Source organism: Trichoderma atroviride, chromosome 6 (assembly GCF_020647795.1).
Source record: "Trichoderma atroviride chromosome 6, complete sequence".
NCBI classification, from domain to species: Eukaryota; Fungi; Ascomycota; class Sordariomycetes; order Hypocreales; family Hypocreaceae; genus Trichoderma; species Trichoderma atroviride.
In genome coordinates this window covers 1,412,996-1,435,858 of record NC_089405.1, presented here as the reverse complement: position 1 = coordinate 1,435,858, position 22,863 = coordinate 1,412,996, and the positions used below count along the sequence as shown (strand labels likewise).

General features: G+C 49.0%; 7 protein-coding genes across 7 annotated transcripts; 3 read left to right on the top strand and 4 right to left on the bottom strand.

Moving 5' to 3' along the window:
* Nucleotides 1–181: 181 nt before the first annotated feature.
* On the bottom strand, nt 182–6,572 carry TrAtP1_011050 (uncharacterized protein). Its single transcript, XM_066114948.1, has 6 exons — nt 6,029–6,572; nt 5,754–5,979; nt 5,643–5,699; nt 5,271–5,543; nt 4,965–5,214; nt 182–4,902 (listed from the first exon to the last, which is right to left on the bottom strand). Exons 1-6 carry the CDS (start codon nt 6,481–6,483, stop codon nt 311–313), a joined length of 5,853 nt encoding a protein of 1,950 aa, XP_065971045.1. The 5' UTR covers nt 6,484–6,572; the 3' UTR covers nt 182–310.
* A 2,096-nt stretch (nt 6,573–8,668) lies between these two features.
* TrAtP1_011049 (uncharacterized protein) lies at nt 8,669–9,649 on the top strand (the record flags this gene model as incomplete). The annotated part of the gene is made up of 3 exons (XM_014093215.2): nt 8,669–8,698; nt 8,785–9,232; nt 9,306–9,649. 3 exons carry the CDS (start codon nt 8,669–8,671, stop codon nt 9,647–9,649), a joined length of 822 nt encoding a protein of 273 aa, XP_013948690.1.
* Nucleotides 9,650–10,278: 629 nt separating this feature from the next.
* On the bottom strand, nt 10,279–13,421 carry TrAtP1_011048 (uncharacterized protein; the record flags this gene model as incomplete). Its single annotated transcript, XM_014093214.2, has 3 exons — nt 10,279–11,285; nt 11,361–12,914; nt 13,334–13,421. 3 exons carry the CDS (start codon nt 13,419–13,421, stop codon nt 10,279–10,281), a joined length of 2,649 nt encoding a protein of 882 aa, XP_013948689.2.
* A 2,638-nt stretch (nt 13,422–16,059) lies between these two features.
* Nucleotides 16,060–17,295, top strand: TrAtP1_011047 (uncharacterized protein; the record flags this gene model as incomplete). Its single annotated transcript, XM_014093213.2, has 6 exons — nt 16,060–16,139; nt 16,201–16,241; nt 16,331–16,406; nt 16,475–16,633; nt 16,742–16,950; nt 17,012–17,295. 6 exons carry the CDS (start codon nt 16,060–16,062, stop codon nt 17,293–17,295), a joined length of 849 nt encoding a protein of 282 aa, XP_013948688.1.
* An 87-nt stretch (nt 17,296–17,382) lies between these two features.
* TrAtP1_011046 (uncharacterized protein) lies at nt 17,383–18,645 on the bottom strand (the record flags this gene model as incomplete). Its single annotated transcript, XM_014093212.2, has 2 exons — nt 17,383–18,131; nt 18,330–18,645. The coding sequence occupies 2 exons, from the start codon at nt 18,643–18,645 to the stop codon at nt 17,383–17,385; spliced, it is 1,065 nt and encodes a 354-aa protein (XP_013948687.1).
* Nucleotides 18,646–18,994: 349 nt separating this feature from the next.
* On the top strand, nt 18,995–20,725 carry TrAtP1_011045 (uncharacterized protein). The gene is made up of 4 exons (XM_014093211.2): nt 18,995–19,566; nt 19,625–19,831; nt 19,902–20,054; nt 20,112–20,725. Exons 1-4 carry the CDS (start codon nt 19,189–19,191, stop codon nt 20,346–20,348), a joined length of 975 nt encoding a protein of 324 aa, XP_013948686.1. The 5' UTR covers nt 18,995–19,188; the 3' UTR covers nt 20,349–20,725.
* Nucleotides 20,726–22,308: 1,583 nt separating this feature from the next.
* TrAtP1_011044 (uncharacterized protein) lies at nt 22,309–22,677 on the bottom strand (the record flags this gene model as incomplete). The annotated part of the gene is made up of 1 exon (XM_066114947.1): nt 22,309–22,677. One exon carries the CDS (start codon nt 22,675–22,677, stop codon nt 22,309–22,311), a length of 369 nt encoding a protein of 122 aa, XP_065971044.1.
* Between the last annotated feature and the right edge of the window lie 186 nt (nt 22,678–22,863).

Here is a 22,863-nt window from a genome sequence, read left to right as displayed (position 1 = left end):
CAAAAAAACAAGAATCACGAAGAAGGCAAAGAAAAGGTTTCATGGTGAAGCCAGGGACGATGGCAGATGTACCGGTGCCACAATTGAGCCGGGGGCAACGTTAAGAAATGCGACAGAGTCGACTTGAGTCTTTGTTGGCAAAAGCGAAAGAGATTGCCGAGAAGAAAGTACAGCAGCAAGAATTTTCTCATGTGCGGCAGACAACTCGACACCATTGGCCTTCTTTTACTGGTGCATACATATTCGCTTATACAAGGTATATGGACTCAATTACATGGTAAACAATCTTGCGTAGGCTCAGCCAAACCTCTCAGATGGTATCAACGCTACCGAATTCACTTCTCTCGGAGCTCACTCGCTCCAACATGTCAGCTATCCTCCCATGTCCGTTCTTTCTCGCCACAGAAGCCGGTGTCTTGCCGTCCTCATCCACAAAATCGACTTTTGCGCCAGCAGCCAGCAGCAACTTGACAATGGCCTCTTCTCCTTGCGCAGCTGGCCGGTATATCGGCGATTCGCCTGCGTCCGACAAGACGTTGACGTTGACATCTTTCCGTTGCGTGAGCAGCTCCACAATGGCCGTGTGACCATAACAAGCAGCAGCCCATAACGGAGTTACGAGTGCAATGTCGGCATTCTTCACATCGGGCTCTACTCCCTCTTTCAGAAGCCTCTTGACGGCTGCCACGTCTCCATCCTTGGCAGCGTTGAACAAGGCCGCAATATCAGTCCACTCTTTACGGAGAGGGAGAAACCCATGGCGATTGCATAAGAGCTTGAGGACGTTGTGCTGCCCAGATGCAGCGGCTGCAAGACATACCGAGTCCCGTATCAAGGCTGAAACGTCGCTGAGTCGCTTATCAAGAAGTAGATCCATCAACTCTTCGCCGTGTTCCACATTCCCTGCAGCAGCTATCAGTATGTCCTCTGTTATTTCGATCTCGTGTCCACGCTCCTCCAAGAGAAGCGCTGCAATTCCTCTGGTACTCTTCACGGCGGCTATCATGATTCGCTCGGTAATCTTAATGTCGGTTCCGCGCTCTTTGAAGAGCAATTGCATGACTGACCTGCTGCCTCCCCTACATCTGACCGCAGCTAAAACCACATCTTCTGAAATCCTAATCATTTCTCCAAATGTCTGGAAAAGCAGCAGCATAACTGCTCTACCGCTCCCTGCATTTTTTGCGGCCGCCTTTACGATATTCTCTGTGATCTGGATCTCGTTCCCAAACTTCTCCAGCAAGAATAGCAAAGCCGCCCTGCTATTGCGAGCGGCAGCCTTTATGATTTTCTCTGTGACTTTGATCTCTCCTCTGCATTTTTCGAAAAGAAGAGCCAAAACTGCTCTGCTGTTTTCCCTGTTTTCAGCTGCGGCTTTAACCACACCCTCTGTGATTTCAATCTCGCTCCCGTACTTGTCTAAAAGCCAAATCATCATTGCTCTCCCGCAAGTGGAATTTTTCGCCACAGCTTTAGTGATGCGCTCTGTGATTTTGGCATTGTTTTTGCGAAGAAGAAGCGTCAAGATTGGTGCAGCGTTGCAATCGTTACGAGCAGCATTTATAATGACATCCTCTGTGATCTCAATCTTGCTTCCATATTTTTCGAAAAGTACCGCCATGACCAAAGTGCAATCATCCGAGCCTGCAACAGCAGCTTTGATGATATCCTCTGTAATTTTGACCTCATTGTCGCATTTCTCGAGAACGAGTCCGACCGCCTCCTTGCAGTAACCCCCTGCAGCGGCCTTGATGACTTCTTCTGTAATCTTGATCCGGCTTCCATACTTCTCAAGAAGGAGTGTCAAGACATCGCTGTGCATGTTCCTTGCAGCTGCTTTGATCACCTCTTCTGTGATTTGGAACTCACTCCCGCGCTTCTCAAGGAGCAGCGCCATGGCCGAGCGACCGTACGCGTTCGCCGCCGCAGCCTTTGCTATATTTTCGGTGATTTGAATCTCATCCCCGCGCTCCTTTAAAAGCAGCGGTACCAGCTCTGAGCTGACCCGGTTGCCTGCAGCAGCTTCCATCACCTTCTCTGTTATTTTGACCTCTTTTGGCCGTCGATCAAGAAGAAGCCTCATCGTTGCAAGTCCACTGCCGTCATTCTCTGCTACAGCTTCAAGGATATCCTCTGTAATCTCGATTTCGTTTCCATGCGTATCAAGGAGTTCAGCCATCGCCTTTGTGCTACCGCGATAGCTTTTTGCCACAGATTTGATCAAGTTTTCTGTAAATTTAATTTCACTCTCACGATACTCAAAAAGCAGCTCCATTGCTACATCCGCGTCCCAAGAAGATGCGACGGCCATTGTGACAGGTTCTGTAAGATGGACCTTATCCCCATGCTTTTCAAAAAGCCATGCTATGAGTGCTCCACCATTCCCAGTATACCTTACCACAGCTTCAAGGACACCGTCTGTAATTTGAAGCTTATTATCAGATTTCTCAAAGAGCAATGCCATTACCGCCCTGCTGGTGTCAGAACCACTCGCCGAATCTATAATCATGTCTTCTGTGACTTCAATCTCGTTGTCATTGCTCTCAAGAAGAAGCAAGGTCATAGCTTTGCTATCGCTGTAATTCCCTACCGCGGCTCGAAAAATATCGTCGGTGATCTGGATGTTCTCTTTGCGCTCTTCAAGTAAAAGAGACAGTTTCTCCATGCCCGTCTTCCAATTATGGGCGGCAGCTATGATGATTTTCTCAGTGATTTCAGCTTTGTTCACTCGCTTCATCAGTAGTCTCATCACAGCTGAACTCTGACTTTCACGACTTGCGGCGACTGTTCTGAGAACTTCCTCTGTGATCTCAATATCCTTCTCACGCTGCTCAAGTAACAGAGTCATTGCTTCTTCTCCGTCTTTACAATCAGCCGCAGCTATAACGACAGCTTCTGTGATCAAAGTATCGTCCCACTGTGAACTCTGCACGAACTTGATGATTTTTGCACCAAAGATTCTCACTAAATTGGCCAGCGCATCATTGGAAATCTTCACATTCTCGTGTAAGAGGAATTCCATGATGTCATGTCTGCAGTTATGGTTTTTTTCCAGCATCATCACAAAGTCATCTGTAATCACAAACTCATCAAGGCTCTTCAATAATAAGCGTATCACCGAGGCACCATACCTCTCATTAGCTGCGGCTGCTCTCATGAGAGATGGTGTTACAATGACACGCCTACTGCTTTCCAAAAACGATTGCATCATTCCTTGGTCAAAGTAGCGAGCAATTGCTTGGCCGGCTTCGTTGGTAAATTGAACGTTGCCGCGTCTCACGAGGGCACTCAAAGCATCGGAACCCGCAAGGCCGCTATGGGCCGCTAGTTTAACTCTGCTTTGGTCGACAATGGTGCCTCTGGCACGAAATTCAGACAATTCAGGCAGCCACGGGATGTGAGCTCTTGTCGCAATATCCCATACAGTCTCTGCTTTGTCGAGATCCAGTATGCCAGCAACCTCCCCCCACGTCTGGAGTGTGGGGGACTTGGGTTCTGTTACTTGACGGATGATACTGGCGAAGCCGCTGATATCGTCCTCAGCCTGGATATGACGGTGCCAATTTCGCGCAGCGTAGCGAAGAAAGGGGTACTGTCGGATCCTCTGGTCCAGCTCGGCACGGTCACGACAAGGCCCGCTCTTGAACTCTGAAAAACACAGATATACCATGCAGATCCTTCCCAGATATGCAGAAGGGCGAAGAATGCGGCAGAACTCGGCAGCAGCCAGATGCCCGCTCACGAGGAGAAAGTCTTTTGCGGATTGATGTATCAAATAGACTCTCCCAAGACTAATTTCCAGGATCGCGACACTGGTGACCACGTACTCTGTAAGTCGTATCATATGTTTCTTCGCGGATTCTGCGCTACTAGAATCGGACTGAACGGATAGAGCTTCCTGCAGCTCGGGCAAAGTCAAAGCTTGTTGGCCGTAAACAACCCAAGCAAGAAGTTTCTGCTGTATTAAATTCTCGCTTCGCATGACTTGTGTCATGATATCTTCGTATAGAGCTGTCAAGTCTGAAGGACTCTGAGTGATGATTTTCTCCATATCCACTTCCGATAGCGGTGAAGTTACAGCTTTGATCTTCTTCAGAACAATAGATATCCAGATGAAAGTCTGCCCGGCCCGGCTCGTCAGCAGCTTAATCGCATTACCATGAAGATCGTCACTCAATCCAATTTTGTCAATCTGAGACCGAATAAACGCTTCCAGATCTTGAGGATTGGCTTTTAAATGTATGAACGGGCGTTGTTCCAGCACGCGGCTCAGCTCTACTTTCGGGCGGCTAATCATGAGTGCCTTGATGACGAGGTCAGTTTGTTTGCTCATACATGATGATTTAACGAGCTTTGAAAAGAAGTCTGGCAATCTAGGGGTCGGTGAGTCGTCCCGACACTCGTCCAGCGCGTCAAATACACAGTATATAGTGCCAAAAATAGGTGCACGTAGCAGTTCTTCTAAAACCCTCCACAATATGTACTCTGGTATAACAGGCGACTCGATGTCAAACTTTTCGGAAATCGCCTGGAAAGCAAGTCCGCGGCGATGCAGAATGAGTTGTTTGATGAGCGATCTTAGTGCGGCATCCACGGTTCGGAGATTTTGATCCTGGTCGTAGAAGAAGAAATAGATGACCGTAGGTCTAGAACCAGAGTCAGAGGTGGCGCGCTCCAAGTGATCCAGGAGAAACTTGGCCAAAACTGTTTTCCCTTGGCCTGCTGATCCTCTGATCCACAGAATAGAGGACTCGTTGCTATCTTTCCAAGAAAGAAATTGCTTTTCGCGTAAGAACCAACGAAGTGTCCCAGGTGCCGGGTCATCAACCTTGCCATGTCTAAACCAGTCATAGGTTGGAGAGTTGAGGGTGTTGATATACTGAGATTCCAAAGCTGATAGCTCTGTGAAGAGTTTAGCATATGCGCGTGTTCTCAAGCTGACTCTTGCATTCAAGGGCGCCTACTTTTTTGGTGACTGAGAAACCGCGATTTAACAATCGGGAGGGCTTGATCTGTTAATTGCCTGATCCTTGCTTCTATAATAGCGTAATCTTGGTTGGATGGGTCATGGAATTTGACAATATCGGAGTGATCTGCATCAATAGGAAGATGGTCATATGCTTTTTCGTTCTTACTGACATGCGTTGCAGAAGTATGCGGTACCATCATAACCTTTTGCCCAGTCCTTTCCCATGACGCTGTTTTCACAGACCACTGTGCAGTGTTAGATGATATCTAGATATGGAGCGATACGAGACCAGAATGCCTACTTCAACTGTGGGTGTCATTTGTGTTTCATAAACACAAATGATGCGTGAGCTGTCGATTGTGAATCGCTCGTAAAACATGCTCTGTAGTAGACTTAAGAAACGTGACGACTCTGAAAGATCTCTTATTAATGCTTCATTTGGTTGTCCTTTGACCATAGCCATAAGGCTTGAAGTTTCAAGGCCTCTATTAGGAACACCGAATAGCATAAGCGCAAAACACGACATGAAAATGGCTTTGTCATCGTCACTGCCATCACACGCTTGAACAAGAGCCTGGGTATCATGATTAGCGATTTGAATACCGTTTTCAGGGTATGTTTATAAAACCACACATGAAGACTGTGGTTGATAAAACAGCAAGTTTTGTCATACCTGCTTTAAGACGAGACCTCCGAGACTGTGTCCAATAAATAAAAGGGGCCGGTGTTTCTGTTCTGTGTCAGTTTAAGTAACCCCTAGAATCCTCATGGTTACCAAACTTACAGAATCTCCAGACCTAGACGTTTTGACTGATTCGAGTAGTTTTTTAGATAGTTCAAGAATAGATGCTTCCGACTGACTTCCTGGTAATTTGGTGTCGTAGCCGTATATCATGATGCGCGCATTTGGAACTGAGGGCGGAAGGAAATCGCGAAGCCACATATCTGGCCTGCCTCTCGCCTTCCAAGAGCCAAAAGCATGCCCAGACAGCCCGGTCACTGCAATTATACTAGAAAAAGGTCAACTCTATCACCACTATGCAGCTCAGGGTGACTCACTCTACTGCTGGGTTTTGTAGGGGAGCGGCCAGAGGTGTGAGTCCGAAGAAATCTTCGTCGACAAGCAAGCGAGTAGCTCCCTCGCCGAGTTTGCGCTTCAAAGACACTTCCAGATCGCTGAGCGCTGGAGCTACGTGAAATGTAACGGTGGCTACGCAAAAGCGCTCTGAAAGACCAGCGATGGCAGCAGGTGTGAAAGACCATGCCAGTATATTGTTGGAGGTGAAGTCTGAGGTAGTTTTGGATAGGCTTCTTAAAATGCCACGGAACTGATCTCTAGTCACATCGCGAGGGATGTTGGAGATCCTGATGGTCAGGTATTTCCGTGGACTTTTGCGGGGTATATGCACTTGTCTATGAAGATTCATGTGCGGACGAGGAATAAGCAGCGCCAGGCCAAATGACAGGATTGCCGCAAATATCACTGTCGAGACGAGGAGAACGGAAATGGCCATGGTGTTGTTGGCATTTTCTTCTGTGGATGGCAATATTACAAAACGAGGCGACAGGAGATGAGGTACCCAGAGTTGGATATTGGCAGCTTGTAGATTTTGTGTACATGGGGGCAGGCGCGATGAGTGCTAGGTACCTAGGTATTCAGCCTTGCAGCTACAGCATAAAGCGCCTCACGACTGGAGCGAAGGATTCCGCTATGCCCTGTAAGACAGGTGGGAAATCCGTGATGATCAGCACACAAATACTAATCTTTGGCGGTAAATAGGGTACAGCTCACAGTTCAATTTATCCGCCAGATGTCTATGTTTGTGCGACATTGCCAACTCCTTTTGTAAGGCGTTTCTTTTTTCGTGGTAGACTCTTATTTCTTTTCCCAGCAGTAACTGTAAATGTTTAAAGTCATTCATTGCTTTAACTAGGTAGGTACTACTGCAGCCTGTAAGCACCACTGGGGATATTTTCCAAGTTGCCATATATCTACGTACCTATTACAATTAGTGAATTTGCGGTTTGTAAAAAGAATGCGAAACTCATATGCTACCTATATATTAGAACTCACGAACATTAGTTAAAATGCATACTCAGGCACTATTAGGCCGGGGGGGAACAAGTTGAAGTTGAACATTTGAAAACTACCTCTACTGGAATAGGCCATGTTTGACTATTGAAAGGTTCCAGGTTGCCTATATCATCTTGCTTATGGTTCAAACATTCTGGCACTCCAGAAAGTTCCCGTCCCTCTACCTTACACCCATTCGTTCATAGAAAAAATAATATTCATCATTGTCGCATGTACTAACTGATTGTGATTAAGCTTATCTAAATCATGGCTTCTGAGGATAAAGCATACTCTAGCTTAACCTAAAGTCTTGAGAGGATCAAATTGGAAGCTTCCAACCAAATAAAGCAATACAATAGTCACACAAGGCCACGAAACAAATGCCGGTACGACTCAAAGGTGCACTTAATTGGTTTACAGCATTTAGAGCTTGGCGTTTCAACTTTAACTCGGCCGTCAAGATTAGCCCGTATCCACCAGCAACTCTCCACCAAAAAAGCGATGATGTTACGAATAGAGATAACTCGATACGACAACTACCTACTTCACCTGACTTGGGCGGCTCAGACTCATCGCTTCAACTCAAGTTACCTCAACCGCACAAGATGCCAAAGCCACAGCGACACGTAAACCCACGTTACTCCTCAGTCCTTTCTGCTTACACAACACGCAAGCAGTGGGTTGTCACCAGTTCCATCACTTTCAAACGCTCCAAGCCACCGCCCACCAAGTCATCATGACTAATTAACACTCTCTTGGCTCGCGCCCGCTCGGACCTAACATATTCTCCGTGCGGAAGGAGCCAATTTAAAATCCATGCGGAAAAGAAGCCCAAACAAAGAAAGAAAAAATTCCTCGGGGCGCCGGAGTCCCGGATCGGTAACCCCGCCTGCCAAAAGCCGGCAAGCGCGAAGCCACTTTTTTCGCAAACAAGCCTCTGAAAGCCTCTGATCACGTCCCCATCTGCCGTCATAGCGCTACGTCATCGATGCCAAGATGCCAAATCGCCCGGCACAAGTGTTGCGTGTTGTTGGTGATTGTACCAAATTGCGTGCCTTTTGGAAATTGAGAAGAGAGCAGTAAAACAAAGGGATGATGATTAACGCTGATTTGCACTGCTTGTTGCCCAGGAGAGTTTAACGCAAACGGGGCAGTCCTCGTGGGAATCAAGCAAATAAATGGGTAAAATTGGGCTGTGACGGTCACCATCTTTGTGTACAGTAATGGACATGGAATAATACCTGCATGCATACACCCTTTCGCTTGGCAAAGCAGAGCGATCCGCTTTCCGCGTAATTCTAGCTGCGTCTCTCTCCGATCTTTCCTTGTCATACTTTTTTTACATCATTGCCCATTATTTCCTTGTCGTCGTCCCTTTATCTCCTTCGTGTCTCCCGATCTTCTCTTTTTTTCTTCTTCCATCTTGTCTTCTCGTCTACTGTTGATATTCTGTGATACCCTTCCCTCCCTCTCCCTCCCTCTCTACCACTCTTCTTCCAACTCTCGAATATCTACCTCTACATCTTTGTAGATATTCTCTCTCCTCTTCCTCGACATCCGAACTGTATTTATAAGAGACAACTTTACTCAGCCATTCAGCCACTTCAGCCGCCCACTATCCCACAATGGCTGTGAGAGGCTTCGTCTCATACTGGGTAAGTTTGTATAGCAAAGATGGCTGGATGCACATTCAGTATCCAATAAGTCACAGTTCCCAACTAACCATGTTATAATCATCCAGATACTCCCAGTCATCTCCAGTCTCGTCTGGTGTGGCATGCTTCTGGGCCTCCTCCTCTACTGGGTTGTCGATACGAACAGCGAGCATTACTCTTATATGGATAAGGGCGACAACATTGCGTTCATCAGCGACATTGGCGCGTCCAAGCTCAAGCCTCTCTTCATCGCCGGATCAGCCGTCACAACCGCCTTCCTCGATCTGTCTTTTGCCGCAGAGCGGTTGCTGCGTCACAACGGACGCCTCGTGCCCAACACGACCGGGAAAGAAAAGATATTTGCGATTTTGAGCATCCTTTTTGCCATCGTCGGCACGTGTGGACTGATTTTGCTGTCCATTTTCGACACTCACCACCATCACCGAGCTCACGACGTGTTCCTGCTGCTGTTTATTGCTGGATATATCATCTCTGCCATTTTCATCTGCGCCGAATACTATGTGCTAGGTCTATGTACGTTGAAGTCATTTCCAACAAGAGAAAAATATGCAGTTTTATGAATATTGTTGCTAACATACTATAAAAGATAACCGCCATCACAAGGTCCTCCGCATCTCGTTCTGGGTCAAGATCGCATTCGTCATCGTCGAGTTCGTCTTCGCCATCGTCTTCGTGTCTACCAACTGGAGCAACAACGAAAACGTGGCCGCTGTCTTCGAATGGATCATTGCCTTCATCTTCACCTTCTACATCCTTTCCTTTGTCATTGACTTGCTGCCCGCCGTGCGCACAAAAGATCATACCATGCGCTTCGTCAAGAGTCTCAAGCATGACATGGAATCATCGCACAGCCAAGACGGCAATAGCAGCGTCCAGACGGGCCAGTACCAGAACGGCCACGAGGAGGGTGTTACTCGATACAACTTCTAATTAATCATAAAATGAAAAAGAAAGCAGACCAACTGTACGAATGTAATAAGGGAGTCGATGTATTATTATGAAGAGAAGAGAAAAGGAAACGGCTCAAAGAGGCATTTATAAGGCGTTGGGCGGATTTTGTCATGGATTTTTTGATCCATTGTTTGGAAATACCATGATCACGAACGGGGCCATTGGATGATTAATTATGCACAAGACTATTGTTCTTCAGTAATGAGATAATTTGTATTTTTACACCATAGATGACAGTACAAGTATGATTTAAAGGCAACTATAAGCCTCTTTCCAACGCCGGACACATTATATCTCACCCGTGATGGTCCTTTTTTGGTATAAGCACGGATTATTAGGAGCACTATTCGACTAGAAAAGAACAAAGCGAGGTATAAAGAAAAGACAGAGTTGCAGCTCGGCAAGAAAAGTTCGTCAACATCATGATCATATAACTGTACAAACGGAAAAGATTAAACCCTCCTTTGTGCGCCATGGTATTAGCTTGCATTTATTTGCAAGAGCATGAGACAAAATCCTCTTTCCCATAACCTGCAAGAGAATAAAACGACTCTTTTCCCCACAACTTGCAAAAAAAATGTAGCAAAAGACTCCCCTCCCAGCCCAATTTAATGGTCCATCATTTCTCTGAACCGGGAATCTCGCGCAGGGCTGTTGCTGTGGCGCGGCGCCGGGTCTCTTATGGCTGCTGGTGTCTCAAACCTTTCGATATCATTGCTCCTCCCGCTGCCCTTCCCGCTACTGCCCATTCCGCTGCGTGCACTGACTGGGCTTACGCCACGAGAATCTCTACCTACACTCTCAGGCGCAGTCTCGTGTACGGTGTCATGTACAGTCTCGGGCAGAATCTCAGGTGGAGCCTCGAGAGCAATGTCAGGCGTGGCCTCACGCGCAATCTCAGCAGTGTGATTCACCGGTGTCTCTTCACCGGTCCTTCCCGCCAGAGTGACATCACGTATGCTCGAAGAGCGGTTCCCCAAGCTGGCCGTACTACCGCCAGCTGCCGAGCCTCTGAGCGCAGCGCCGCCAATGAAGCTCTTCTTCTTTTCACCGTGCTCGCTCATGGACTTGCCTCGCGAAAAGCGATTCTTGATCCAGCCCTTGACTCGCGCTGTTGGTGAAGTGGGTGCTTCAGAAGATGACTTTCTTCGTGAGGTTTCGGCGTTATCGGTAGCGGCACTAATAGGCGCAGGAGCAGCGACAGCGGTAGTAGCGGTAGGAGGAGATGGAGGAGCAACTGTAGCAGTAGCAGCAGCCATCTCTTGCGTTGGGGTTATTGTACGCTCGGGTGTAACAACTTCTCGCCTGCTTTGTGTCTCAGCCTCTTGTTCCTGTTCCTGTTCTTCGTTGTCTTCGTGGTGGACATCTTGAATCTCATGACGGCTCTCTGGGTCTTCGCCGTGGACATCCTGGATCTCACGGGGGCTTTCTTGGGTTTCAGGATGGCTTTCCTGAATTTGGGGATCGGTAACAATAGTCTGTGGCTTCGGTTTCTTCTTGTCCTCCTTGGCTAGCCTCTTCTGTTCGGCTTTGGCCGCCTTCTCATCCTCTCTCCTCTGCTTTTCTTCAATCTTCTCTTGCTGCCTTCTGGCCTTTTCTTGTTGCTTATCCTCCTCTATTTAGTCACGGTTAGTATACATCTTTGATCTGTATGGTAAGGCAGAATGTGATGAAATCAAATCAAGCTTACCTCTGGCCCTCTTTTGGATTTCCTTTAGTTCGCGCTCGCGGTCCCTTTCCCTTTCTGCCTCTGCCTTCTTTGCTTCGTCTTCGAATTTGAGTGACGCTAGCCGCTCCCGTTCTGCCTCGGCCTTTTCATGAATGTCATCTAGCACAGGGCGTACTCTCCTGGCGGCAATGGCGTCGATCTCGTCAGCATCCATAAACATTCCGCCTCCAATGTCCACTCTGCCACCGTCGTCCGTCCGCGTATCATGCCGAAGCTGGGCCGCCTGTTGAGCTCGAACTTGCCAGTCGCCTAATATCGTCGGGTTGACCTTTCCAGTCTCAAAATAGTGCTGCTCGTCCATCCCTTGGAGGCTGGCTTTGACATTGCGTCGAGCAGCAATCAAGAGAGCTTCTCGATCCCTTTCCCGCTTCTCTTCATCGACTTGTTCGAGCTGGGAAGTGAATAAAGACATTTGCTGGTGAACCAAGTCCGACCGTGTGCGATCCTCCACATCACTTTCACTGGCGGATCGACGTCGTATTCTGTCCATGATGGTAAAACGGCGACGCAGGGGTTTTTCTGAGGTATAGTAATCGTGATATTGTCGATTCTTTTCATGCTCATCTTGAAGCTTAGCAAGACGTTCTTGCGCCTGCCTATATGCAGCATCCTGTAAGTTAACAAAGCGGTTCGCAGATGGGCCAGCGTCGCCTTCGGTCCCGTCTTCAGAATCGTCGACTCGGTTTAGCTGCTGTTGCTGATACATTTTCTTGGCCATCTCCACTGCAGATTGATGGATCCTTTCGTTTGTTGTTTGCTCATCGACCTCAAGCTTTACGGGTGGGTGCGACGTAAACATGTTCCGAGTCATGGTAGTAACTGGGATAGCACCGGTGTCCTCAATTTCTGGCGGCTTATTCATGGCAGCTTGGTGAGCTATAGATGCCCCGTTCAAGGCACTCACGGAAGCCCTCTTGGCATCTGCATAAGATGGCACCGGAGGGGTAGAGTACGAACGTGCCCTTGAGGCAGGAACTCCGAGTCTGGAGGGCGACATGGCTCCCTTGGCAGCCGCCAGAGGCTTCTCCCTTGGTGAAGGGGGCGGTAAGCTGGCCACTTTTGCCGATTGGAGTAGATTTGCTTGAAATGCTTGGGTTGCGGCAGAGCTTCCATGGGATGCGGTCAGTGTTGTTGGCTCTGGAGAAACTGGACGGTTCGCACTCGTGGTGAAGGCCGACGCCGCAGCTGTGTTGCCCCATGAATCGTGGCGAGACTTCTTGACGCTCGAGTGCCTATACGCAGTGCTGGCAGATCCAACCGCCAGCACCGCAGCTTTGGCCCCAGTTCCGTCCATGACAGGCTCCCAGGCTGGGTGTACCTTGTAGTCTTTGGCGAGGACAGCGGCGGCGGAGGCTGATGACGTTTTATCTGGCTTCCACGTTTCGATGGGCTTGTGGCTAAACCAGCCAAGAGATGCCGCTGCACTGGCAGCTGCGCCACCCGGGCTCAGACCGGAGGATGGATAACTTGGGAGGCTACGAGGATCGGCGTACTTGAGCCTGCCGCTGGCGGACACTATGATTGATAGTAAGCAAGGAGTATGGGGGACAGACAGATTCAGTGACAAAGGTGTGAGTGAATGTGTGTGTATGCAATATCGAGCTCTAGCCAGCCATGAATAAAGAAACCGCTTATCTACGGGACAGTAATAGCCAGCGGTGCAAATACGAGGAAGTGTGACAAAAATAAAATCTTACGGCAGGCGAGGCAGGGCAAGGAATGGAAGGCAACGAAAAGGCAAGGCAGGCAATGCGGGAAGATGCAAGTGAAGGAAATAGTTATACATTGCAGGCAGAACAGCAACAAACGAACGGGAATGGTGGCAACGAAGAAGGAGGGGGAACGGGGTCGATCATATTTTCTTCTTCTCTTTTTCCTTCTTCTCTTTGCAAATGTCACTCTTGCTTCCTCAGTCACTCGTTCAGCATACATACATGAATTATGTCGCGCCGGCGGTTTTGCCACGGATGGGCGCGGCCCTGCCCCAGCTTCCGCAGCTGCAGCTGTCGCTGCCTGCATCATCTTTCTTGACCCCCGTCTAGGTGGGGAGAGTCGAGATCAGATACGAGGAGGAAGCCCAGAAGCGGCGGGTAGCGAGTCGCCGCCAGGCCGAAAAAAGGATGGCTGCAGCCTTGCTGGTCAAGTGACGCTGCGCTCACGGGCGCGATACGACGTGGTGGCCAAAGACGAGGAGCGCTGGTCAGTGCGAGCAGCTGGACGATCGTCGAGGCTAAACCGGCTACAGCAGCTCTGGGAGCTCGACGCTCATCACCTGTCTTGTTGGTGCAGGTGCAGATGCAGATGCGATGCAGATGCGTCGTCGGATCAGGAAACCCGCAAGTATCCAAAGGGGATCCGAAGGGCATCCAAAGGCATCCAAAGGGGACCTGCTCGGTTGTCTGTCTGCTTTCTCAATTCGTCGTCTGTCTGCTTGGCGGATTATTGGATTGGCGGATCGTAGGATCTGGTCCGCAGTGGTACGCAGGAGGAGCCACAGAACGGCGAGGGCAAAAAGACTGTGGAGATGGAGGGCAGGACGAGGCGAAAAATGATGCCTGAATGAATGAGTGAATGAATGGATAATGAGTGCCAGGTACTAGAAGGCGGGCGGAATGGATGGCTTGGGCAGCTTTTTATGTAAATCACCAGAGCGATACAAGCTGGAACGGCAGCATCGGCGGCGCAGGCACTAGAGCGGATCGCGGTCGAGCTTTTGGCAGCAACAGGTGAAGCTCCCCGTCTATTAGCAGGATAGTGAGACTCTAACCCATGAATGGATCCCTGGCATTGGATACAAGTAGACTTTTGGCAGTAGCCTCAATTGCTGGAGCCCTTGAAGCTTGACGGGCTGCTTGTCTCGTAACGGCGACACACGCAAAACGAATGAGAAGAAACCATCAGAGACGCCTCCCACATGTCACCGCGACAGGGCTGACGTCATGACAGCCCGGCTAGATCTTGGTGCATGACGCTATGCAGCTTCTTTTGCAATTTTTCTGGGCCGGCACGTCCGCAGCTTCAGGTCGAGACACCAATTCGTCCGCTGCTAGGCCTAGGTAAGTAGTGGTTAGTGATGCTCCAACTATTAATTGGGATTGCCCGTCTTGCTGCCACAACCAGCTGCCATTGACACTCAATTTCACTTTGAGCCCCCGGTCGGCAGCAGCAGCTCTTGTCGATCAGCCCCCCCTTGTGGAACGAGCTGGGACGGGAACGTGCCTTAGCAGGCCGTGACAGACAAGGACCTCCCGTGCTGGATGGTCGAGTCTATTGCGAGTACGTGTAATGGATTGGCAGGTTTTATATCATGTATTGTGCTGCTTGGGACTAAGCAAGTTCTGTCAAGACAAGCAACATTCGAGAAGCCGTTTTAAGCGAGCGAGACACGAGTTCTGGTCAACCCCAGCCGTGCTGGTGATGCCTGGCTGAGCCTCGTATTAGCATCAAGGTCACCACAGCAGAGCTCCAGAAGCTCCGTCGCCAGCCTGCCTCTGCATGTCTGCCTGCCAAATTCTTCTCCTCTCTCCCACCGCAATTGAACCAACATTCGTGCTCCATCACCAACTGAGACAGACTGCGCTAATTCCCCATAGCCTCTCTATTATCAAGAATACCAGCGGGGGCTGAGCAACAGTGACGTAACCTTGAGATCGCAAGGCCTGGCCCTAGCACGAGCAAGCACGCTAGCATTGTCAGAACTACAGAGTACAGAGCATTAGATGGACGCGATACATAACCGGCGCAGCACTTGTTCAGCCTCGATGCCTCAGTCTCCCCGTAAACAGATACCTAGTACAGATCCTCGATGCGCGCATTGGCTTTTTCTCGCTTGCGCCTAGAATCTGTCATCACCATAAGCTACCTAGTCTGGGGCCGATAATGCTGTTCCTTTCGAGGCTTTGTTAACCTCACTCCGTGGTCGTGCTGTCATTCTTGGCTTTTGCCCAAGTAGGCTTGCTAGAAGAATGATTATGCCAATTATGCTTAGTATAGAAAAGCCTTCATCTCGTATTCATCTCATGCAATGAAGTTTATTGTTTAGATGGCAATTGACTCTCAGCGCCAATAAGCCAGCCACAGCGACTTACTTCGGGTACTTACTTATTGTTACCAATCGATGTTGTCTGTGGATGGTATCCTACACGGGTCCGTTAGAAGGTTTGATTAAGAAAATATCAATTATAACACACGTCTTCATCCTTGATATCATACAGAAAGATGTCAACTTATACACACTCCCTACTTTGACGCAAATTGCTTAGGGTAGGTAGATGATGTAGGAAGAGAAAAAAAGACAAAAGACCGTAAAATGAGGACAAACATACAAAATTCGAATATGAACCACAAGGTAGTAAAAACCTAGGTATACTCAGTATATATTGCAATAAACATCAACTCTTATAGGAAAATAACAGCGTGTGTAGTAATGATTGTTTTGAGGCGTATTAATCCTTTTCTGTTCTGTGCCTGCTCGCCCGGCTAAGCTACTGGTCCGCTCATCTTAGCGTCGCTGACAGGAGAAACCCACAGTAAACAACACTTTCACCTTTTCTGTCTATTGTCGTATCTACAGACAATACTTCACGCCAATTAAAATCATTGGAGACGCCACTGTCGCACGTCTTACATCTCTTATTTAAGAAAATTTGTTCAAGAGAACATGGAGCAAGAAACTCAATTACAGCAAGTACCCAACTTTAGAGACGTTGGCAAAACCGTCAACCAGTTTCTAGGAGAGAGGTCAACAAACCCGCAGCATCTCATACGGATGTAGGCAGTCCATCAACTAACAACCCGGCAGACGCATTCGCGAGGGCCTCTTTTACCGCTCCGGAAGGCTAGGTAAGAGACGTTTAATTAGCCTCGAATCTCACTCAGTCTGAACGAATCAATCTTCATCAGCCACTTACTCGCCCTAAAATTTTGATTAGACGATGCCACCGCTGCGGACAAGAACTTCATCCGAGATGAGCTTGAGATGAAGACTGTCATTGATTTGAGGACAAAGTAAGCTGAATTGTTACGTCAAACAAATACGGCTGCTTTAAACCCCTAGGCTCATTCACGTCGAATAGAACAGAGATTCTCAAACAAATCAAGAAGCACCAGCTTGAATCCGGCCACTCTTCCGCCTCGTCTCTCCAGATACAAGGTTTAAACTATCACGGAATCAAAATCAACGGCAAATCATTCGAGAGACATCTATTAGGCTTGCTATCATGGTGGGATTTCTTGTGAGTATTTAAGCTTTCATCCTCCCCCACTCTCCTTTTTTTTTTCACGACCTCAATGCCCGTATTCTCTCGGGCGTCGACTGATGTCAACCTTTTCACCCTTTACAGCAAGGTCATCTTTTTCTTCGTCCTCGGATACCGCATAGACGCCGTTAGGGTACTTAGCCATCAAGTCATGCTGCCCCGTGGGCTTGTCGGCCTTGGCCTTGACACGCTCGATTACTGTGGCTCTGAGATACGAGAAGCCCTCTCGTTATATACTACTCCTCAGTCGCTTCCCTCCGTCGTACATTGTACACAGGGAAAAGATCGTACTGGTAAGTTGAGCTCTCCTTGCCCCTCAGCCTCAAGGCCGATTGTCTAACAAGGGCATTTTAGGGCTCATATGTGCTTTGGTACTGATGATACTGAAGATCCCTAGAGCGGCCATAGAGCACGACTACTTTCTGACTGACGCTGCTCTTGTGCCCAGCCGGCCTCAGATGCTTGTAGAAATCCATGAGATTGGCCTGACGGATGAGTGGGCGGGTACCGCAAACGACATGATTTCCTCGATTGAATTTCACATCAAAGCCAAATACGGAAGCTTAGAGGGCTACCTTGACTCCATTGGGTTTGGCCAAGATCAGCGAGCTATGATCCAAGAGACTTTACTCTATTAAGAGAAAATGAGAGTGTGAGAGCCCCATCACGATAGGCTTTGGCATCGGGATGTAGGAAGAGCAAGCGCTTGCGTCAAGTCTAGAGTTCTATTCCTTTCTAAACCGCCCCTGCAACCAGCAGCGATACATTTTGATCTTCTCAGCTCTATTAACGAGCAGCCGTCTATCAACGCCGAGCTTCTCAATCGTAAATCGTGGCACGTCAGCCTCGTCCGACTTTTCAGTAGCGTCCGGTCCAGACCAGATGTTTGCGAGTTCATCCCTGTCAAAGAAATACACACGGGTGCCGTCTCCACGGATGTAAAAATTTTCTTCCAGGTATCGTCCTTTTCGAAAGCGTACCTGGGCTAGATCACCTCTTCCATAGTCCCGGAAGCAGACCAGACCTCCAGGCTTCAGAGCTTTATAAATGTTCCGCACTGCCTGTGCCCATTCGCGGGGAGACAAGGCAGAAAATACGAAAATCATTATGGCCACGTCTACAGTTCCTTCTTCAACGTCAGGCGGGAGGCTCTCTCCAGAAACATCCCAGACGTCGGCTTGGATGTGTTTGGTATCATAGGCGTCGTGATTGCGCATGACTTCTACGGCTTGTTTAGAAAAATCGCAGGCATGGATTTTCAGGTGGGGATTCTTATTGTTGGCCAGCACTGGGAAAGCAGTATTACCCGCTCCCGCACCAACCTCCAAGATGAGCGTTGGGCCAGAGTCCTCTTTGGTTACATCTGCCAATATGGGAAACTCCTGCTGCAGCCACTTGCGGTCTTTGAAGAAATTGGACGTGTTGTTTTTATAGAATTTGTTCCACCACATGGCTGGATTTGAGTTGAACCTGTCTTTATGCATGTGTTAGTGATGCATACAAGGTACATAGTGTGGAATTAAAGAAGAAGGATAGATGGTATATCAGATGGGAGCGAAAGAATATTGAAGGTAAGTTTTTCATCAGAGAATTCAGATGAACTATGCATTGGAATGGGTATCATCATAATACCGAGTAAAAAGACGGTGCAAGAGGACGAGACAAAACTTACTCTTGTCAAAATCGGACACGGGAGACTGACGCTGCTTCTCCAACTGCTCCTCAGTATACACCTTGTACGCATCGTCAGTCTCAACGTGGTCCCAGGCATTAAACTCGAAAACGTCGTCTCCGGCCTCCAGATAGCGGCTGCCGAACTGGAAGGGATCGCTCCGCTTCAAGCTCTTGGCCGGATCATGCGATCGATGGGAAGGTACATCGGTCGGAGCCTCGACAGCCTCAACAGCCTCAGTCGCTGCTTTGAGGGCTGTCATATCCTCCAGCCCTGAGGCAGTGGCAATAGCACTGCCCGCTTCCAGGTCGATCATCGCCGCAGCTGGTCTGACAACGCAAAGAAGTCCTCCAAAGGGAGACTTGCAGATGTCTCTTCGACTGCTAGCGGCGAAGGGTCACCTTGCAAAGCGTGGGTTCTAACGACAAAGAAAGAAAGGAGGTTGGCTGGAGAGAAAAAAAAAAAAATTCAAGAGAGCAGAAAAAAAAAATATTCTTAAATGGATTGCTGCGAGAGATTGGACGTGGGGGTGGGGTTTGGATTTATGCGCAGTAATTGGCTGGCCTCTGTCGGCGTCGGAATTTGTAGCTTTCCGTAGACTACCAAGTAGTAGTATGTCGACGGGTGGGGAACGTGGCATAGAGCATGCCGTCTATAGCAGCGCGATAGCATCATGGGGAACATCTGTTACTAACTTAACCGCAGCTATCGCTCCCAGCTCACCAGCAACGCAGCATATCCATTCATAGCCTTTGCCGATCATATAGCGCCCCCAAGGCAGCACGTTACAGGATTGACCTAGAAAAAGCATCAAATTACATACATTTCGCATTGCGTTGTCGCCTCCAATACCGTCGCCATGCCGTCGCTGCTGCTTCAACCACATGCCAGCCTCTCCCACGCCGAAGCCCTACAAGTCGCTCAACAAGCTCCAGAGTTCTTACGAAAGAATCCAGCCTCCTACTCTGCATCGCCACTGCTGTCATTATTTTCCCCACCCGAGGACTCAAAGATATGGACAATATACGAGAATCTTCTGCTGGCCTGTTTGCGCACTGGTGATAACACTACTGCCCACCAATGCCTTGAACGATTGGTGGTTCGATTCGGCGCGAGCGACGAGCGCATTGCAGCTCTCGAGGGCTTAGTCAAAGAAGCCGAGGCAACAAATCACAGCGAACTTGAGAAGGTGTTGAAAGAATACGAGGCGATCCTGGCGGAAGACAACACCAACGCAGTGAGCACCAAGCTAATACACACATGCCACGAACCATGGTTTACGCTAACATGAACAGCCAATCGCAAAAAGAAGGATTGCACTCTTACGTACGATGGGGAAAATTGCCGAATCAATTGAAGCTTTAGTACAATTTCTAGATTTCGCATCCAACGACGCCGAGGCTTGGATAGAGCTGGCAGATTTATATCTGTCCCAAGGGCTTTACGGTCAAGCCATCTATGCCCAAGAAGAGGCACTTGTAATTGCACCCAATGCGTGGAATGTAAGCTGCGTCCACAGAGCCTTTTATCGACTTGAATAGCCAGATGCTGATAGTTTCTTTCTTGTTATAGCTTCATGCCCGTCTTGGCGAAATACTCTTGATGGCTGCTGAGTCTGGCAGTGAAGGAAACTCTCAAAGCTATCTTGCCGAGAGCTTAAAGCGCTTTTGCAGAAGCGTTGAACTGTCTGACGACTATTTACGAGGCTACTATGGGCTGAAACGAGTAAGGAAGCTTGTTGTAGTATATCATCAAGTTAGACCTGCTAACACTTCATCCTAGGTCACTGATAAGCTCCTTAATAGAGATTCCAAAGCGAAGAAATCCTCAGAGTCAGATGAAGTCACTCTACCAGAGACATCGACAATTGAGAAGCTCAACTTGGCCGCAACGAAAAAACTGGGCGACATTGTGCGAAACTACGACGCCAAGGCTCCTCAGTGGCAAGGATACGACGCCGGGGAGGTTGCGGCCGCCCGTGCCTATCTTTCAGACTCTTCACAAAAGGTTGTGCGATGAAATTCCTAAAACTGAGGTTGAGCCAAGATAACAAAGGCTTCCGAGCAACGGCGAGTCTGTGCCTTGCATCGCTTTTATGCATAAGCTCCAAGGTTTCAAATATCCAGAGACCTTTGTTTATGTTATGTCTTTCATTCTTTGAGAAATCACATACTTGGTCAGCGGAACGACAGTGCTTCCGAGACGAGGCGGGTGGGCGTTCCAATCGCTTCATGGGCGCCATGCATGCAAGCAGGGGGGCTGGGAAGAGGATACCCGACACGTGGAGTGGCTATCGTGGAGCCATTGAGGGCTGTTAAAACAATGGGCATAATGAACATAAAGGGCAAGTAGTTTTGTGGCAAAAACAATTAATATGTGAGACCACTTTTCCTTTGGATGAAGTCAGTGAATCAAAGCCGTCGTCATCGTACGAGTGCCGGGTGTAGCACTGCCTAGTAGTAAACACCGATGCCAGGTTTGACAGTAACACTATTCTTTTCACATAGAGGGAGGGCAAGCCAAGTTGAAGACCTACCCTCCATACTCGGCATATGTGCTCCATGCCAGTACTTGATAGGTAAGCGGATACTATCGATCATATATACAGTATGCTCTCTTGTAGCACTCGGGTAGGTAACCTGACGGAATACAGGCAGTACTACCGGTTGATTCATCCGCCTGTCTCACAGCATGCGCATACCAAGCATCCCGTGTCGACCTTCAAGTGGCTCGGGCTCTGCCGCGCTGCTGCCGCCTCATCTGCTTTCGGAGCAAAGAGAGCCCTTGTACGGAATCATGCATCGGGTAGACGATGTGTGCTGCAAGCTGCCAGAAGAGTAACGACAGCGCACATGTCAAGGGTGCATTTCATGTAGCCTCACCGTTGCAGAAACGGGACTAAAACAAAGCTCCTGATGCTGGCTGCGGATTGGCTGACAGCATCCAGCGGTTGCTTGTACGGATCCCAAGGCACATTACATCCAATGCATGTCTGTACAAGTCGCTGAGGTGGCGCCGCTGGAAATACCTAACAAGGCTTGTGAGCGGATCTCGTCTGAAGACTGCCCAAGAAGCAGGGGTTGCCAGTTTTCCGGACGCCTTTTCTTTTCGCCTTGTTCTTCTTCCATCCAAAACTGTCCTGATATTCTAGGCTTCCCTTTGCTGCCTGCTCGGTTCATGCAACTCGTGCAGCGCTGCTCCAAGGCATGAGTAAAAAATGGGTGCTGGTTGGGCGTCAATTGTGGGTTTGCTTTGGGCTCCGCAGCGTGGGAAAAATTAATCCTTGTGACTCCGGATCAAAGCCATGGCAAAACCCACACTTGGCCAGGGATTTATTCTTGAGGGATCGGTGGAGAGTGAGTGGCGGCAGATGCTGGTGCGTAGTACCCGGAGTTGTAGGTAATAGTGTGCAGTGGTGGATACGAGGCTTTGTTTGATATCGATCGATGTGATATCTCTTCAGGTGTTGGCTGTCAAGCATTGATGCTTCATCTAAGCACGAGCCCCCCTCTCATGCTATGGAGTATGGTGTGTATATAATCATGCGTTGCTTTGGGACGATGGCCAGAGCCTGCGCCAAAGGCCTGCGGTGGCTTCTGCTGGCACATGAATTTAGGCTGTGAAGAAGAAGAAGTCGCTTAAGCAACTGACTGCCGTCAACTCCCACCCAGTTTGACCTGATTCACCACCGCCAGGAACACGTATCATGTTACATTGCTCAAGGCTCAGGATATCTGCAGCATCGAGTCTACAGAGCCCCAGTCGGCCGACATAAGCGAAAAGGCCTGTACATGCATGTGCTCGTAATCGATAATGCTCCCTCCAGCGCATAGTGTCGCGTCCGTTGGTCACTCGGTTGTGTGTGCTGCTCATCTCACATATGCGGCACAGGGCGGCACCAATGAGCTTGATGGATTCTGCTTCGAAGCGGTTGACCGCGCCGTCGGCTGTCAGCTATCATATGCTACAACAATTGCAGCTAGAATATGCAGGAGAGCGGAAAGCAGCTGAGATTTGAGCAATCTGCGAGAACAGTGCGCTTCACCTGTCGGTGAGCTCCTTCGACTGAGGAATGCTCCAGCTGCTGATCCATCTGGGTATATTGATGCCGTTCGCTCATCACTGGATTGCCAGCACTCAGGCAGGTAGTCAATAGCTCATAAAACGCCGACCAAACCCTCGCCACCCAGGTGCATTGCATGTACATGTCATCAGCAGCCGGAGGAGCGAGAACCTGGCGTAGCTGGGTAAATTTGCTTGTCCAAGCCAAACCTGCCCCATGTCCTTGTGCTTCTCGAAGAGAAAAGAAACAAGTCATACGCACACAAATGAGAGCCGGCCAGCTCATAGACGCACCGCAGAAGGGTAACACCACAGCTCATATCTCACCCACCGCAAGCTGAACAGCCGAGGAAGACGTCTGCACGGCCCTGTTTTGGGCACTTGAGACCCGGTAGTAATAGGTCTTTTGTCACTGCCCTCGAATCATGGCTCGGGGACAGAGAAACAGGGCTTTGCAGAAGAAATTTCGTCC